The sequence below is a fragment of the Scyliorhinus torazame genome, chromosome 13, assembly GCF_047496885.1.
Source record: "Scyliorhinus torazame isolate Kashiwa2021f chromosome 13, sScyTor2.1, whole genome shotgun sequence".
NCBI lineage: Eukaryota > Metazoa > Chordata > Chondrichthyes > Carcharhiniformes > Scyliorhinidae > Scyliorhinus > Scyliorhinus torazame.
In genome coordinates this window covers 185,719,954-185,734,898 of record NC_092719.1, presented here as the reverse complement: position 1 = coordinate 185,734,898, position 14,945 = coordinate 185,719,954, and the positions used below count along the sequence as shown (strand labels likewise).

Sequence of the window (14,945 nt, the reverse complement as noted above, 5' to 3'; positions counted from 1 at the left end):
TCTGAACTCCCTGCAAATATTTTCTAGTGCCTTAAATGATCAGAACTGGACACAGCAGTCAGGATCTCACCAGAGTACATCTTGTTGTAGTATAATTTGACTTGTGCTCACTGATTATATAGTTTGATTGACTCAAAGTGTGAAAAGTACATACAAGGTCAGCTCAGAAACCTGTCACGCTTGCCCCATAAAATAAAAAATATAACCCGGGTCTTATTTTTGTGGTTTATCATCAGTAAATCAGCAGGTGCCCCCTCACTTTCTTTAGTCTTACCTGAGGAAAGAGAGGTCGATCATCCTTGCTCCTGTTCAAACAGTTTGCGACAAGTCTCTTCATTGCTTTGGGGCAATTTTTGTAGAGTTTACTGAGGTCAGGTGTTAAAAATCCTCTTCCTACCATGAAAATAATCTAATCGCATAAAGGCAAAGAAAAATACAAAAACTTTTACATTGCGTTAGAATCCATAGAATCCCGACGGTGCCGAACGAGGCCATTCAGCCCAAGAGGTCTGCACTGACTCTCCATTGGTGTTGTACCAACGGGTAAAAGAATATGAAATATTTATCAGAAATGTAAGAAAAATACTTTTTTAAATGTAAAACAGTAACAGCTGGAAATGCTCAGCAGGTCTGACAGCATCGCTGGGGAGAGAGAGAAGCAGAGTAAATACTTCAGGTCACATTAACCTGAAACATTGGAGGAATCTTGTGCTGGGGTCAGGGTTCATAGCCACTGGTTAGAGAACCAGCGACAGTCTCTTTTGAGAAGGTGTGCCACAACATGTGTCACTCAGGCATTAACGGGCCAGTGATGGGCCTTCACTGAGGATTAAGGACCCTGGGACCAGAGATCTCAACCACCAAGAGCTTCTGGCCAATCAGAGGCCGGAAGCACCAGTGGGGAGTCAGTGGTAGCTGCTGGTACAACACTCACGTGAGGCCTAGGATCATCGCCTGGATCACAGTCCATTATGTGAGTGATGGCAGGAGGGAGGAGAGCCAGAGGGAGGTTGGCAATAATGATGGGGGGTTGGTTCTCAGCGGGCCCCACCCCCTCTTCCTGATGCCAGGTCACTCAATCGGGCAGTCAATGCCTTTGAATGGAAACCCCTCCCCGGAGCTCAGAAGCAGCCCCACACGGTTTGCTTGTCATGATGCCCACATGGCGTGTCCCATGCCCGCCGCTGGGCTAATACCAGTAGCTGCAGAATGAGACCCATAAGTGGGCATTAATTTCCCACCTAACGGCCTCAATTAGCAGTGAGGCAGGAGAGTTTTCCATCACCCTTTCTCGCCACAGATTTAAATGGGATGGTGATGGGAAAGGGGTGGGGCTGCCCCAATTCCACTTGACTAAATACCAGACCCCGCTACTGTACTCGCCACGGGGGACAGCTCAATTTAAAAAAAAATAATTTAGGGGATGTGGGTGTCACTCGTTAGGTCAGCATTTATAGCCCATCCCAAGTTGCCCATCAGAAGGTGATGGTGAGCTGCCTTCTTGTGCCGTTGCAATCCATGTGGTGTAGATACACCTACTGTGCTATTTGGGAGGGAGTTCCAGGTTTTTGACCCAGCGACAGTGAAGGAACGGCAATATATTTCCAAGTCAGGGCTGTGCGTGACTTGGAGAGTAACCTCCAGGTGGTGGGGTTCCCAGGAATCTGCTGCTCTTGTCTTTCTAGATGGTCGTGGGTTTGGAATTCTGCCTGTTAACCATGTTTCTCTCTCCACAGATGCTGCCAGACCCTTTGAGCATTTTCTGGTTATGCTTTTCCAGATTTCCAGCATCCACATTATTTTGCTTTTGTACCAAATGCTTTTTAATGTTTTGTTTAGACGGATGGTGGTAAGTTGGAACTCTTGCTGGCATTTTTAATTTTATTTTTACTTTTCCAGCCCAAAAAAGTGTCAGGAAACAGGATGTAACAAAAGGACTTTGTTCCAACCTGGTACAGTTTATCCCAAAACATCTTTCAGATCACTTCAATAACCATATGCCTGTGTATTAAGTGAAATAATTTCAATGCAACCCAATACGGTTCTGAACACTAATTTGCCTTCCTTTATTTATTTAAAGAAAGCTGTAATTGACAGAGAATGATATAAAATATGTAGCTTACGGTGTCTATGAAACTCCCTGGGTTTCCTACCACCTTGGAATATTTTACCACGTTAAGGGTGCTGTGTAGGTATTCTCTGATTCTGGGGCTGTGACCCACGCTGGCTATGTTGACAAATGCTGCAAAACGGCCATCGGTTCCCCGTTTTGCTGCGGGCTAGCATGCCAGCAGTATGGCGGCGGCCTGCAGCGGCCACGCCGTGCTACATGGCAGAGGCCGCTTGAGCACCCGGCCCGCAAAATACTGCCCCCCTTTTGGCCGGCTCGCGGGACCCGGACCACCCCCACAGTGCCCCCAGCCCCGAATAAAGTCCCCCCCGGCCACAGGCGGATCGGCCCTCCCCCGACTGTGGCAGCGCTGGACAGAGTCCGCAGCCACCATGCCGAGTTCCCGACGGATGAGAGCACACGCGACCCACGCCGTCGGGATCGGGGACGGAGCATCGGGAAGCAGGCCTCAGGCAATGTCCTGAGGCCGTCGATACGCCGCATTGGAGGGGGCGGAGCATCGCGAAAGCGGCACCGCCCTCGATTTGGTCGGGAACTGTGATTCTCCGGCCGATCACTGAACGTGATTTTGGGCTGGCGACCGGAGAATCCAGCCCAGGTTTTTTAATAAGCTCCATCTGGTGGCAGAGATGTGCAGATGCAGGCGTGGCCTTCACAACCTTGAGACACAGATAGGGGGCGGGATTCTCCCATCCCGCGGCAGTGTGTCCACGCCGTCGTAAACGCCGTCGTGTTTTACGACGGCGTGAACGGGCCGCTCCCAGGGCTCATTCTGGCCCCTACAGGGGGCGAACTGTGCACCGCGGGATCCGCGCATGCGCAGTTGCGCCAGCGCCAACGAGGACATGCGCAGTGGCGGGGGCGCCAACGCGCTTGCGCAGTGGCCTTCTTCAATGCGCCGGCCCCGACGCAACATGGCGCAGGACTACAGGAGCCGGCGCGTAGGAAAGGAGGCCCCCAGCCACAGAGGCCGGCCCGTCGATCGGTGGGCCCCGATCACGGGCCAGGCCACATCGGAGGGCCTCGTCGGGGTCGGGGTCGGGCTCCCCCCCCCCCCCCAACACGCCGCCATCCGACTCTTTTCACGCCGAGGTCCCGCCGGCCCAGAGCAGGTTAGAATGGCGCCGGCAGGACTCGGCTCTTTTCTTACGGCCGCTCAGCCCATCCGGGCCGGAGAAACGGCGGGCCAGCCGCGCAGAGCGGCCCGCGACCGGCGCCAATGGCCCCGATTCTCCGCTCCGAGGAGAACTGCATGCCGGCATCGGGGCAGCGTGGCCCCTTTGCGGGCATTCTCAGGCCCGGCCCAGGGCTGGGAGAATCCCGCCCAAGAAGGGTGCATAAGCTAATTTTCTATACTAAAAGGCTGCATTCACTGTATTACAAAATTGGAGTGCTGAATTTGGAAATAAATCAAAATAGTTTGCAACATCATCGCTGTGAAATTAAACGTATCAAGTAAAAAGTAAAACAGATTCCCAGTGGGTAAAAAGGCAGCCGTAGTACGAAACTCATATAGATTGATAGATTTCAGTTTCCCTTTCTAACTTTGGGCTGAATTGGGTTGTTTCAGTCGCGTAGCAATTGGATATAACTGTTTTCAGGGCCTACTGAACAAATGTTTCTGATCGCTGTTTGGCGGCTCCTGCTGGAAGATGTACAAATATTAACAGATCAGGCACTGCTCCCTGGTGCGCCCTGCAATTTTATAGTTTGTGGTTCACACCTGAGGAATGGCCTCTAAATGGCTTTACCCCGCCCCCCCCCCCCCCCCCCCCCCCCAAAAAAAAGTGGAACAAAATCCATGACATGTGTACTGCAGACTGTAGGTCATAGCTGAGGCATAAACCTATAAAACCCAATTCTGCTGCATCATCTTAAGGAGGAACGTTGCTGGGGACCAAGGGGAGGGAAAAATTAATAAATCAATAGCCAAAGCAAACTGGACAACTGCTCTGTGCCATCTGGTCATATGGTAGCACTGTCAGAGACGCAGAACAAGTCACTCGCCTGCAGTAGTGTGTGACTAAGGGAAAAGAGCAGAGAAAAACAATCGGGAAGTGGAGGAGCAAGCAAATACCAAGAACTAGTTTGTTGTGTACTTACCTGATCTCGATTGTTTATGTGGGAGTAGGGCAGCTCTCCTGTCATTAGTTCAAACAGCACAATACCGTATGAATAGACGTCAGATTGAAAACTGTATGGATTGACTTCCTCCATTCGGATGACCTCCGGTGCCTAGAGAAACAATTCCTTGTGATAAGTTACACCACGCATGGGACCTTTTGAGAGTTTTAGGAAGTCAAAATCTGAGAAAATATTCTTTCATGCAAACTGTGCACAATCATGAAACTTTTGGGGTTTTTTTCTAAAAATTTAGAGTATTCAATTCATTTTTTCCAATTGAGGGGCAATGTATCGAGGCCAATCCACCTAGCCTGCACATCTTTGGGTTGTGGGGGCGAAACCCACGCAAACACGGGGAGAATGTGCAAACTCCACACCGACAGTGATCCAGAGCCGGGATTGAACCTGGGACCTCGGCGCCGCGAGGCAGCAGTGCTAACCCACTGCGCCACCATGCTGCCCCAATCATGAAACTTAATGTAGTTAGGTGTGCAGCCACATGACAGCACAAGACATTATTTTTAAAAGAGAGGAAGAAAATAAACAGGAGATACTAACAAAGATTCCATGTTTATGACTTCTTAATCTGAGGAGTAGGTCAGGAATATCTAGTCTGCGGAATAATTCTGGCCAATCTTGCCGAAATGAATAATTAGAGCAGACTGAAATATATTGTTTAAATCTGCGACAATGTGTAATAGAGCCATTGAAAGTAGTATGTCCTCAACCTCAATCCAAATGAGCATTCATTTTCTTTTCTAAGAATGAATCTCTGCTCTTTGCTTCTCCTCACCCCAACCCGACCACGCACGCACGCACACAGAAAACCAGGTGAGATCAAGTTCTTTTTCACATCACTCAAGCACATCCAGTGGTGACTCCACCAAGCAGCAGTAATGAAGCCTAATGCATGAAGCCCCCTTTAAATGCAGCAAAACTGCATGTTTCACAAATTCCACATTCTCAGTATGCTGCGTAAATGCTGTTTCTCTTAAATTCCTTATTTAATCTGTTTATCTTCTATTTATGTTCCTATTTCTGCAATCACCAAACATGAAAACAGTTTCTCCATGTCCACCATATGGAACCACTCCAATTTCGAAGACTGTTATCAGATCCCTTCTTACTCTTCTCTCCATCAGGAGAAAGCCCCATTCTATTCAATCTTTCATGATCGTCACAGTCGCTCAATTTTAACATCCTTGTAAATCTTTCCTACACTTTTCCCTGTGCTTCAATATGGGTTTTGTGGAATGGAGACACAGATTGACACAATGGGACTCAACTCTTTGGTTTCTCTCCTTCCATTTACATTCTATTCCTCTGAAAATTGAGCTCAGTGCTTTGCACTCTCATCAACTTGCAATGATACATTCGCGTATCTGTATTCCCAGATCTCTTTGCCCCTCTGTCCCATTTAGCTTTAAAACCTTCTAAGAAATAAGTGGTCTCCTTGTATCTCCTACCAAAATTGAATGCTTTATTTTGTTAAGGTGAAAAACAGGCCATTTAATGAGTGTCCTCGAAGCTGTCTATAAACTCATATTCTATAAGGTAAGTTTTGAAAACGTAGTTTTTCTATATTCACTGTTTAAACTGCTTTCCATGGTCTTATTTTAGAACAAATAGCCATTTCCAATTACATTTTCTCTTTTTTGTGTAGCATTGACCAGCGCTCAAACCTCTACTGGCAGAGGGCTGCATCTTTGAATATAGAAGCACCAAAACTGCCTGTGCCCAACAATACAGAATTTGAAATAACTCACCAGGATTAAGCAGAATCAATTATTCTGATCAGAAAGTTACATTTCTGTTGACAACATAGTCATGTCTCAACCTCCAATGAACTTTCCAAAGATTATTTTGACAGTAATTTGGAAGCAGAATCCAATTGAAAGTACTTTTGAGAAAACTAGTGACCTTTGGTTGAGATAGAAGCCGAGTTTAACACTGAATATTTGCTATTCAGAAACAAATATAGCAGTGTACATGAAAATACCAAATTCATAGAGTGCATTCTTATCAGTAATGAACACAAGGCTAACTGGCAGAAATCCCAGATGGAGACAGATAGCTCAGATGAATCAGCAATAAATACTGCAGGTGTTGACATGTAGGTGAATATGTGAAACCTCAGAAAATCCCTCCAAAATGGGGGTCTACTTAGACGTCAAGTATAAAAGTGAAATGGCCTCCATTTTGAAATGTTATCGACTCACAGTGTCTTAAACGCCCACGCAACACAGCTTCAATTGACAGTTTAATCCCGTACCAGCCTCCCCGAACAGGTGCCGGAATGTGGTGACTAGGAGCTTTTCACAGTAACTTCATTTGAAGCCTACTTGTGACAATAAGCAATTTTCATTTCATTAATCCCTTATGCCCAGTTAGAAGGTAACAGTAAGTTAAACTTGCATTCATGGGGAAGAAAATTGAAACCGACTACCAAATATCGCATGTCACGGCTGAAAAGGGGGATCGACTTTTACACCAAGAATATGCTGGAAAAATAGCGTCACCTTATACGTTGGGTCAAGTTATATGCTAAAGTAAAACTTTTGAAAGTTTTATTTTGGAAGATTATCAGACAAGGATTTGATCACTTGTCGTTTCTCAAGTGGCATTTGCAGCCGGACGTTCTGAAAAGACAGGAACAAGCAAATCGCTTTTGGGGGCCGCATTAATACAAATAAGTGCCATAACTAAAATGTTCAATACAAAGTTCATCTCGCTTTACAATACATTTTGGAAATATCAATTTAGGGAGATAGAAACAAGGGGATTGCAATCAAGGGTTAAGAGAAAGCAAACACACCATCATAAATCAAAAAGGCAAAGAAAGCAAAATAAGGTTGTACGATGCCAAAAAGAACATTTAATCACAATTATCTTTGCTGTCATTTAAGCAGTATTTAGAGCATTCCCATGATTTAAGCACAGTCCAAGTTAGAAAAAACCCAAAATAACAGAATTGATTTCAGTATTCGGCAAAGGTAGCAAATATGCACAGATTTTTTTTCATTCACGGGATGCGGACATCGCTGGCTGTGCCAGCATTTATTGTCCATGCCTGATTTTCCCTTGAACTCATGGGCCGGGATTCTCGGAAATCCCAGGCAAGTGTTGATGCCGGCGTAAACACCGGAGTGGTGTACGCCGGCATCAATGGGCCTGCTGGCTCAACAATGCACCACTGTTTAGGGGGCTAGCACAGCGCCGGAGAGCTGCGAGCTGCTCCGGAAGGCGGCCCTGCACGGCACAACATGGCCGAGCCCTACAGGGGCCCGGTGCGGAGGAACATAGGCCCACCCCGGAATGAGCGCGCCCGCCAATCGGTAGCCCCCAATCGTGGGCCTGGCCACCGTGGAGGCCCCCCCCCCCCACCCCGGAGTCGGATCCCCCCGCTCCCGCCCCCCCACCAGGACGGCACCCGCAGCCAGAATGGCGAGGTCCCGTTGGGTGGGACCACATGTGAACCACGCCGGCGGGACTCGGCGGGCACACGGACCGTCGAGCGCAGAGAATCACCTTGGGGGCCGCTTTCAACGGCCACCGACCGGCGCTGCGCCGACCACGCGCACAACTGGCGGGTCCGCGGAAGCGCCGTCTCGCCGAATTTCCAGCGTGAATGGCTATTTTCCGTCCCTGCGCCCGGCGCAATTCTGGTGCAGAGGGTCGCCGAATCCCGAACATAATCTTAAAAGGCTTGCTCGCATACAAAATGATCAGGGGGTTAGATAGGGTGGACAGTGAGAGCCTTCTCCCGCGGATGGAAATGGCTAGCACAAGGGGACATAGCTTTAAACTGAGGGGTAATAGATATAGGACAGAGGTCAGAGGTAGGTTCTTTACGCAAAGAGTGGTGAGGCCGTGGAATGCCCTACCTGCTACAGTAGTGAACTCGCCAACATTGAGGGCATTTAAAAGTTTATTGGATAAACATATGGATGATAATGGCACAGTGTATGTTAGATGGCTTTTGTTTCGGTGCAACATCGTGGGCCGAAGGGCCTGTACTGCGCTGTATCGTTCTATGTTCTATGTTCTAAATAAGGCTGCACTGTTGCGGATCTGGAGTTACATGTAAGCCAGATCAGGTAAGAGACGATCAATTTCCTTCCCTAAATGACATTTGTGAACCAGATGTCCTTTAGTGGACATTGACAGTGGATTCATGGTCATCATTAGATTTTTAATTCCAGATTTTTATTGAATTCAAATTTCACCTTTGCCATGGTGGGAGTCGAACACAGGTCCCCAGAGCATTAGCCTGGGTTTCTGGTTTATTAACCCAGGGACAATAGCATTACACCACCGATTCCCCTTATTTATCTTCACACCTTCTACTGTTTAAGTCCAGGTCTGTAGACAAGTTTTTTCTTTTAATTTAGAGTACCCAATTCATTTTTTCTAATTAAGGGACAATTTAGCATGGCTAATCCACGTAGCCTGCACATCTTTTTGGGTTGTGGGGGTGGAACCCACGCAAACATGGGGAGAATGTGCAAACTCCACATGGACATTGACCCAGAGCCGGGATCGAACCTGGGACCTCGGCGCTGTGAGGCAGCAATGCTAACCACTGCACCACCGTGCTGCCCTTGTAGACAAATTGTTTGACTGTGATCCAGAAATTGCTTTTAAAATCATGAGAAGAACATTTTATAAGGCAGTGATTATGTATTATTAACAAGAACAACACTGGGACTTCATCATTCTCTTAATAGTCAAAAAATTTAAATGCAGACAACATCTTTCACTTCCTGAGTGAATGGCTGCAGGGAGTATCAGGTTATGGATCTGTTTAAAGTAGCCTCTGGATAACAAAGAAGCCCATTTAACCAAACAAAACCTTATTTTTATTTATCTTAACTACTACAATTTAACCATCTTTCTAAACACTCGGCATGCTAAACAATTAAGTGTCCAATTCCTCACCATCCAAAGAATGGATCCTGTAGGCTGTCCTACTTGTTGGGAGCCGCTCCACCGAGATTTCACAGTTGCTAAGCCAAAGTCTCCAATCTTCACGGTAAGGCCTTCATGAAGAAAAATGTCTGAACTTCTGTTTAAGGAGAACATCTGTTGATTGTGACTGCGTACAACCCCAAAAAGAAAGCTGTTCCCAGTAACTTATATCCAAATAATTAGAATAAGCTAGGCTTTAGTTTAACTTCCTCTTTTTACTTCATACTGCAAAGTGATTTCCCCCCAAAAAGGTAATTGTACTGTTTAAGATGAGACTATGGATTTTACAGCCTTTGTTCTTCATTCATTCACTGCTTAAGGGGACATCCAAAAATTAATTTCATAATTTTTTTTATAAGTACCAAAATAAATTAATACTCCCTGCATCTAACTAAGATCAACTGCATCTCACACAAAGATCAATTTTCAGAATTTTTTCCTGCACACTTTGAGAGTGGAAGATAAAATCCACTTATAATGAAAGATAATAATTGCAAACCATAATGTGTTCTGCTAGTGATACAATTCTTTAATCTATATTATCTGACAAGAAGATAAACTGAGTGGAATAAAGACACTCGGCCATGTAAGAGTTATAAGGTTACCAGTTGTCCACGGAGATACCCTTAGTTGGTTTATATTCTTAGCTAATAGAAAATGTCAATGAGCCAACTACAAAACTGTACAGGTTTCATCTTTCAGTTACGTCGCTACGTAACATATAAAAGCACATTAAGTGCTGTTTAACTTTCAGGTCGTCGCCCATTAACACCTGTCCCCCATAACATTTGTCCCCCATCTTAACTGATGGTCCATTCTGGGGCAGCACGGTGGCGCTGTGGTTAGCACTGCTGCCTCGTGGCGCCAAGGACCCGGGTTCGACACTGTCCATGTTGAGTTTGCACATTCTTGGGACTTCCGGGTGCGGCTATGCGGAGCTGAGCCGCACGATTCGGCAGCTCCCGCTACCACGGACTTTCGGGCTCGCTAGAAGAGCCCCAACGGAACTTTTTTCGATACTAACCCGTGGGGAAGGTAAGAAGGAGGTCCCCCTCCAACTTTTATGAAACGGTCTCGAAGCATAACGGCCACGAAAGTGGCATTGGAGCAACGGGAAAAACCGGGGAAAAAAGACAAAATGGCGGCGGCCAGAGACAAAGTGGAGCTGCAGGAATTGGAGCAACGGGAAAAAAAGACAAAATGGCGGCGGCCAGAGACAAAGTGGAGCTGCAGGAGTTTATTAAGCACTGCTTCGAGGAGCAGCGCGAGGAGATGCGTAAGGAAATGCTGGCGCCTATGCTTTCGGCAATCGAAGGACTAGGGATCACCCAGAAGGCCCACGAGGTTCAGATCCAGGAGGTACAAAAAGAGTTGGTCAGAACGAGGACGAGATCTCGGGCCTTGTGGTGAGAGTAGAGCAGAACGAGGCGCTACACAGGAGGTGGGCGGGAAGACTCGAAGACCTGGCGAACAGGTCGAGGAGAAAGAATCTGCGGATCCTGGGTCTCCCTGAAGGAGCGGAGGGGGCCGATGCCGGGGCATACGCGAGCACGATGCTCGGGGCGATGATGGGCAAGGAGGCCCCTTCGAGGCCGCTGGAGTTGGATGGGGCACACCGGGTGCTGGCGAGGAGGCCCCGGGCAAATGAGCCGCCAAGGGCGATGGTGGTGAGGTTCCACCGGTTCACGGACAGAGAGTGGGTCCTGAGATGGGCCAAGAAGGAGCGGAGCAGTAAGTGGGACAATGCGGAGATCCGAATATACCCGGACTGGAGCACGGAGGTTGCAAAGCGGAGAGCGGGTTTCAACCGGGCCAAAGCGGTGTTGCACCGGAAAGAAGTGAAATTCGGAATGCTGCAGCCAGCGCGACTGTGGGTCACATACAAGGGCCAACACTACTACTTTGAAACGCCTGAAGAGGCGTGGACATTTATACAAACCGAAAAGTTAGACTCTAACTGAGGGTTTGTGAGGGTGGGGGGTTATTTGAGGTTTGATGTGTGATGGTTGTTGTATATAGGGGGTCAATCACAATCACGTGCAGGAAATGTTACATGGGCTGGGGGAGAGAGACAAGGCCGCGACAAGAGCTGCGCCAGAGGGGGCGGAGCGGGCTTTGGAAAGCGCGGGGTTTTTTGTTTTTCCCGCGTGCGGGAAGAAAGGTGGGAGGGGGAGCTCCCACACGGGGAGGTCAATGGGATAGCGGGGGTAGCCGGGGTCAGCAGGTGTCAGCTGACTTACAGGAGTGACATGGGGGGAGCAAAAAAGCTAGACAGGGGGCTGGCGGGGGGGAGGGAAGGGGGGGAAAAAAGGGTTGCTGCTGCACTGGCCGAAAGGGAATGGGACATAGAAGAGGTGGTCGGGACGGGGGTCACCCGTCTGGGCGACTGGAGGGTGAGGGAGGCGTGGACACGGGACTGGCCCAGACAAGGAGATGGCTAGTCGGCAGGGCGGGGGGGGGGGGGGGGGGGGTGAGAGCCCCTCCAATCCGGCTGATAACGTGGAACGTGAGGGGGCTGAATGGGCCGGTGAAGAGGGCTCGAGTGTTCGCGCACTTAAGGGACTGAAGGCTGACGTGGTCATGCTCCAAGAGACTCACCTGAAGGTGGCGGACCAGGTCAGGTTAAGAAAGGGATGGGTAGGACAGGTATTCCACTCGGGACTGGACGCGAAGAATAGAGGGGTGGCAATATTAGTGGGAAAGCGGGTGTCATTTGAGGCCAAGACTATTGAGGTGGACAATGGAGGGCGATATGTAATGGTGAGCGGTAGGCTGCAAGGGACGTGGGTGCTGTTGGTAAACGTATACGCCCCGAACTGGGATGATGCATGATTCATGAAGCGCATGTTGGGGCGCATTCTGGACCTGGAGAAAGGAGGCCTGATAATGGGAGGGGTCTTCAATACAGTGTTGGATCCAGCACTGGACCGCTCCAAATCAAGGACTGGAAAGAGGCCGGCGGCGGCCAAGGTACTTAGGGGGTTTATGGATCAGATGGGGGGAGTGGACCCATGGCGGTTTGCAAAGCCGCAGGCCAGGGAATTTTCTTTCTTTTCCCATGTACACAAAGCCTACTCCCGGATAGATTTTTTTGTTCTGGGCAGGGCGCTCATCCCGAGGGTGGAGGGGACAGTGTATTCGGCCATAGCCGTTTCGGACCATGCCCCGCACTGGATGGAACTGGAGCTGGGAGAGAAGAGGGACCAACGCCCGCTGTGGCGGCTGGATGCGGGCCTGCTGGCGGATGAGGTGGTGTGTGGGAAGGTGAGGGGGTGTATCGAAAGGTACTTGGAGGCCAACGACAACGGGGAGGTGCGGGTAGGGGTGGTATGGGAGGCGTTGAAAGCGGTGGTCAGGGGAGAGCTAATCTCCATTAGGGCTCATAGGGGGAAGACAGAGGGCATGGAAAGGGAGAGGTTAGTGGGGGAGATTTTGAGAGTGGACAGGAGATACGCAGAGGCCCCGGAGGAAAGGTTACTTGGGGAAAGACGACGGCTCCAGACGGAGTTTGACCTGTTGACCACAGGGAAGGCGGAGGATACACAGTGGAGGAAAGCGCAGGGGGCGACCTATGAGTATGGGGAAAAGGCTAGTCGGATGCTGGCACACCAGCTCCGTAAAAGGATGGCAGCGAGGGAAATAGGGGGAGTCAAAGATGGAAGGGAGCCACCGTTCGGAGTGCGACGAAAATAAACGAGGTATTTAAGGCCTTCGATGAAGAGCTGTACAGATCCCAGCCCCCAGCGGGGGAAGAGGGTATGAGACGACAACTAGACCAACTGAGATTCCCGAGGGTGGAGGAGCAAGAGGTGGCTGGTCTGGGGGCACCAATTGGGTTGGAGGAGCTGAGCAAGGGTTTGGGGAGCATGCAGGCGGGGAAGGCCCCGGGACCGGACGGGTTCCCGGTGGAGTTCTACAGGAAGTATGTAGACCTGTTGGCCCTGCTACTAGTGAGGACCTTTAATGAGGCAAGAGAGGAGGGGACCCTACCTCCGACAATATCGGAAGCGACAATTTCTTTGATCCTAAAGCGGGACAAGGACCCACTGCAATGTGGATCGTACAGGCCGATCTCGCTCCTTAATGTGGATGCAAAGTTGCTGGCAAAAGTGCTGGCCACGAGGATCGAGGACTGTGTCCCGGGGGTGATTCACGAGGACCAGACAGGATTTGTAAAGGGTAGGCAGCTCAACACCAATGTGCGGCGGCTCTTAAACGTGATAATGATGCCATCGGTGGAGGGAGAAGCGGAGATAGTGGCAGCTATGGACGCGGAGAAGGCCTTTGACTGAGTAGAGTGGGAGTACCTCTGGGAGATGCTGCGTAGGTTTGGGTTCGGGGTAGGGTTTATCAGTTGGGTTAAGCTCCTTTACAGAGCCCCGGTGGCGAGTGTAGTGACGAACCGGCGGAGGTCGGAGTACTTTCGACTGTACCGAGGGACGAGACAGGGGTGCCCCCTGTCCCCCCTGTTGTTCGCATTGGCGATCGAACCATTGGCCATGTCATTGAGGGAGTCTAATAAATGGAGGGGGGGTGGTCCGAGGGCGAGAAGAGCATCAGGTGTCGCTATTTGCGGATGACCTGTTGCTGTACGTGGCGGATCCAATGGAGGGGATGGTGGAGGTCATGCAGACTCTAAGGGAGTTTGGGGAGTTTTCGGGCTATAAGCTCAATGTAGGGAAGAGTGAGCTCTTTGTATTACAGGTGGGGGACCAAGAAAGAGGGATAGGGGACCTACCGCTGAGGAGGGCGGAGGGGAGCTTTCGGTATCTGGGGATCCAGATAGCCAGGAGTTGGGGGACCCTACATAAACTGAATCTGACGAGGTTGGTGGAGCAAATGGAGGAGGATTTCAAAAGATGGGACATGCTACCGCTCTCGCTGGCGGGTAGAGTGCAATCGGTCAAAATGGTGGTCCTCAGAGGTTTTTGTTTGTGTTTCAGTGCCTTCCCATCGTGATCACTAAGGCTTTTTTTTAAGAGAGTAGGCAGGAGTATTATGGGGTTTGTGTGGGCGAATAAGACCCCGAGGGTAAGGAGAGGGTTCCTGGAACGCAGTAGGGACCGAGGAGGGTTGGCGCTGCCAAACCTGGGGAGCTACTACTGGGCAACAAATGTGTCGATGATCTGCAAGTGGGTTATGGAGGGAGAGGGGGCGGCATGGAAGAGGATGGAGATAGCGTCCTGCAAAGGAACGAGCCTGGGGGCGTTGGTGACGGCACCGCTGCCGCTCTCGCCGACAAAGTATACCACGAGCCCGGTGGTGGCGGCAACGCTAAGGATCTGGGGCCAGTGGAGACGGCACAGGGGTGCAATGGGAGCATCGGTGTGGTCCCCGATCAGGGGCAACCATCGGTTTGTCCCGGGGAAGATGGACGGGGGGTTCCAGAGCTGGCATCGGGCGGGGATCAGAAGAATGGGGGACCTGTTCATTGACGGACGTTTGCGAGCCTAGGGGCACTGGAGGAGAAGTTTGAGTTACCCCCGGGAAATGCCTTTAGATATATGCAGGTGAGGGCTTTTGTGAGGCGACAGGTGAGGGAATTCCCGTTGCTCCCGGCGCAAGAAATTCAAGACAGGGTGATCTCGGGTGTATGGGTCGGGGAGGGCAAGGTGTCGGCAATACACCAGGAGATGAAAGAAGAGGGGGAAGCGCTGGTAGAAGAGTTGAAGGGTAAATGGGAGGAGGAGCTGGGGGAGGAGATCGAGGAAGGTCTGTGGGC

General features: G+C 49.9%; 1 protein-coding gene across 1 annotated transcript in view; it reads right to left on the bottom strand.

Annotated features, from left to right (window-relative positions):
- The window catches only part of raf1b (Raf-1 proto-oncogene, serine/threonine kinase b), a 140,261-nt gene that overhangs the window by 5,393 nt on the left and 119,923 nt on the right, over positions 1-14,945 (bottom strand). The window contains exons 14-16 of the mRNA XM_072472564.1: positions 9,194-9,312; positions 4,235-4,366; positions 275-409 (exon numbers count right to left, since the gene is read on the bottom strand). Coding sequence (XP_072328665.1) covers positions 275-409; positions 4,235-4,366; positions 9,194-9,312 — 386 coding nt within the window. The remainder of the gene's footprint in view (positions 1-274; positions 410-4,234; positions 4,367-9,193; positions 9,313-14,945) is intronic.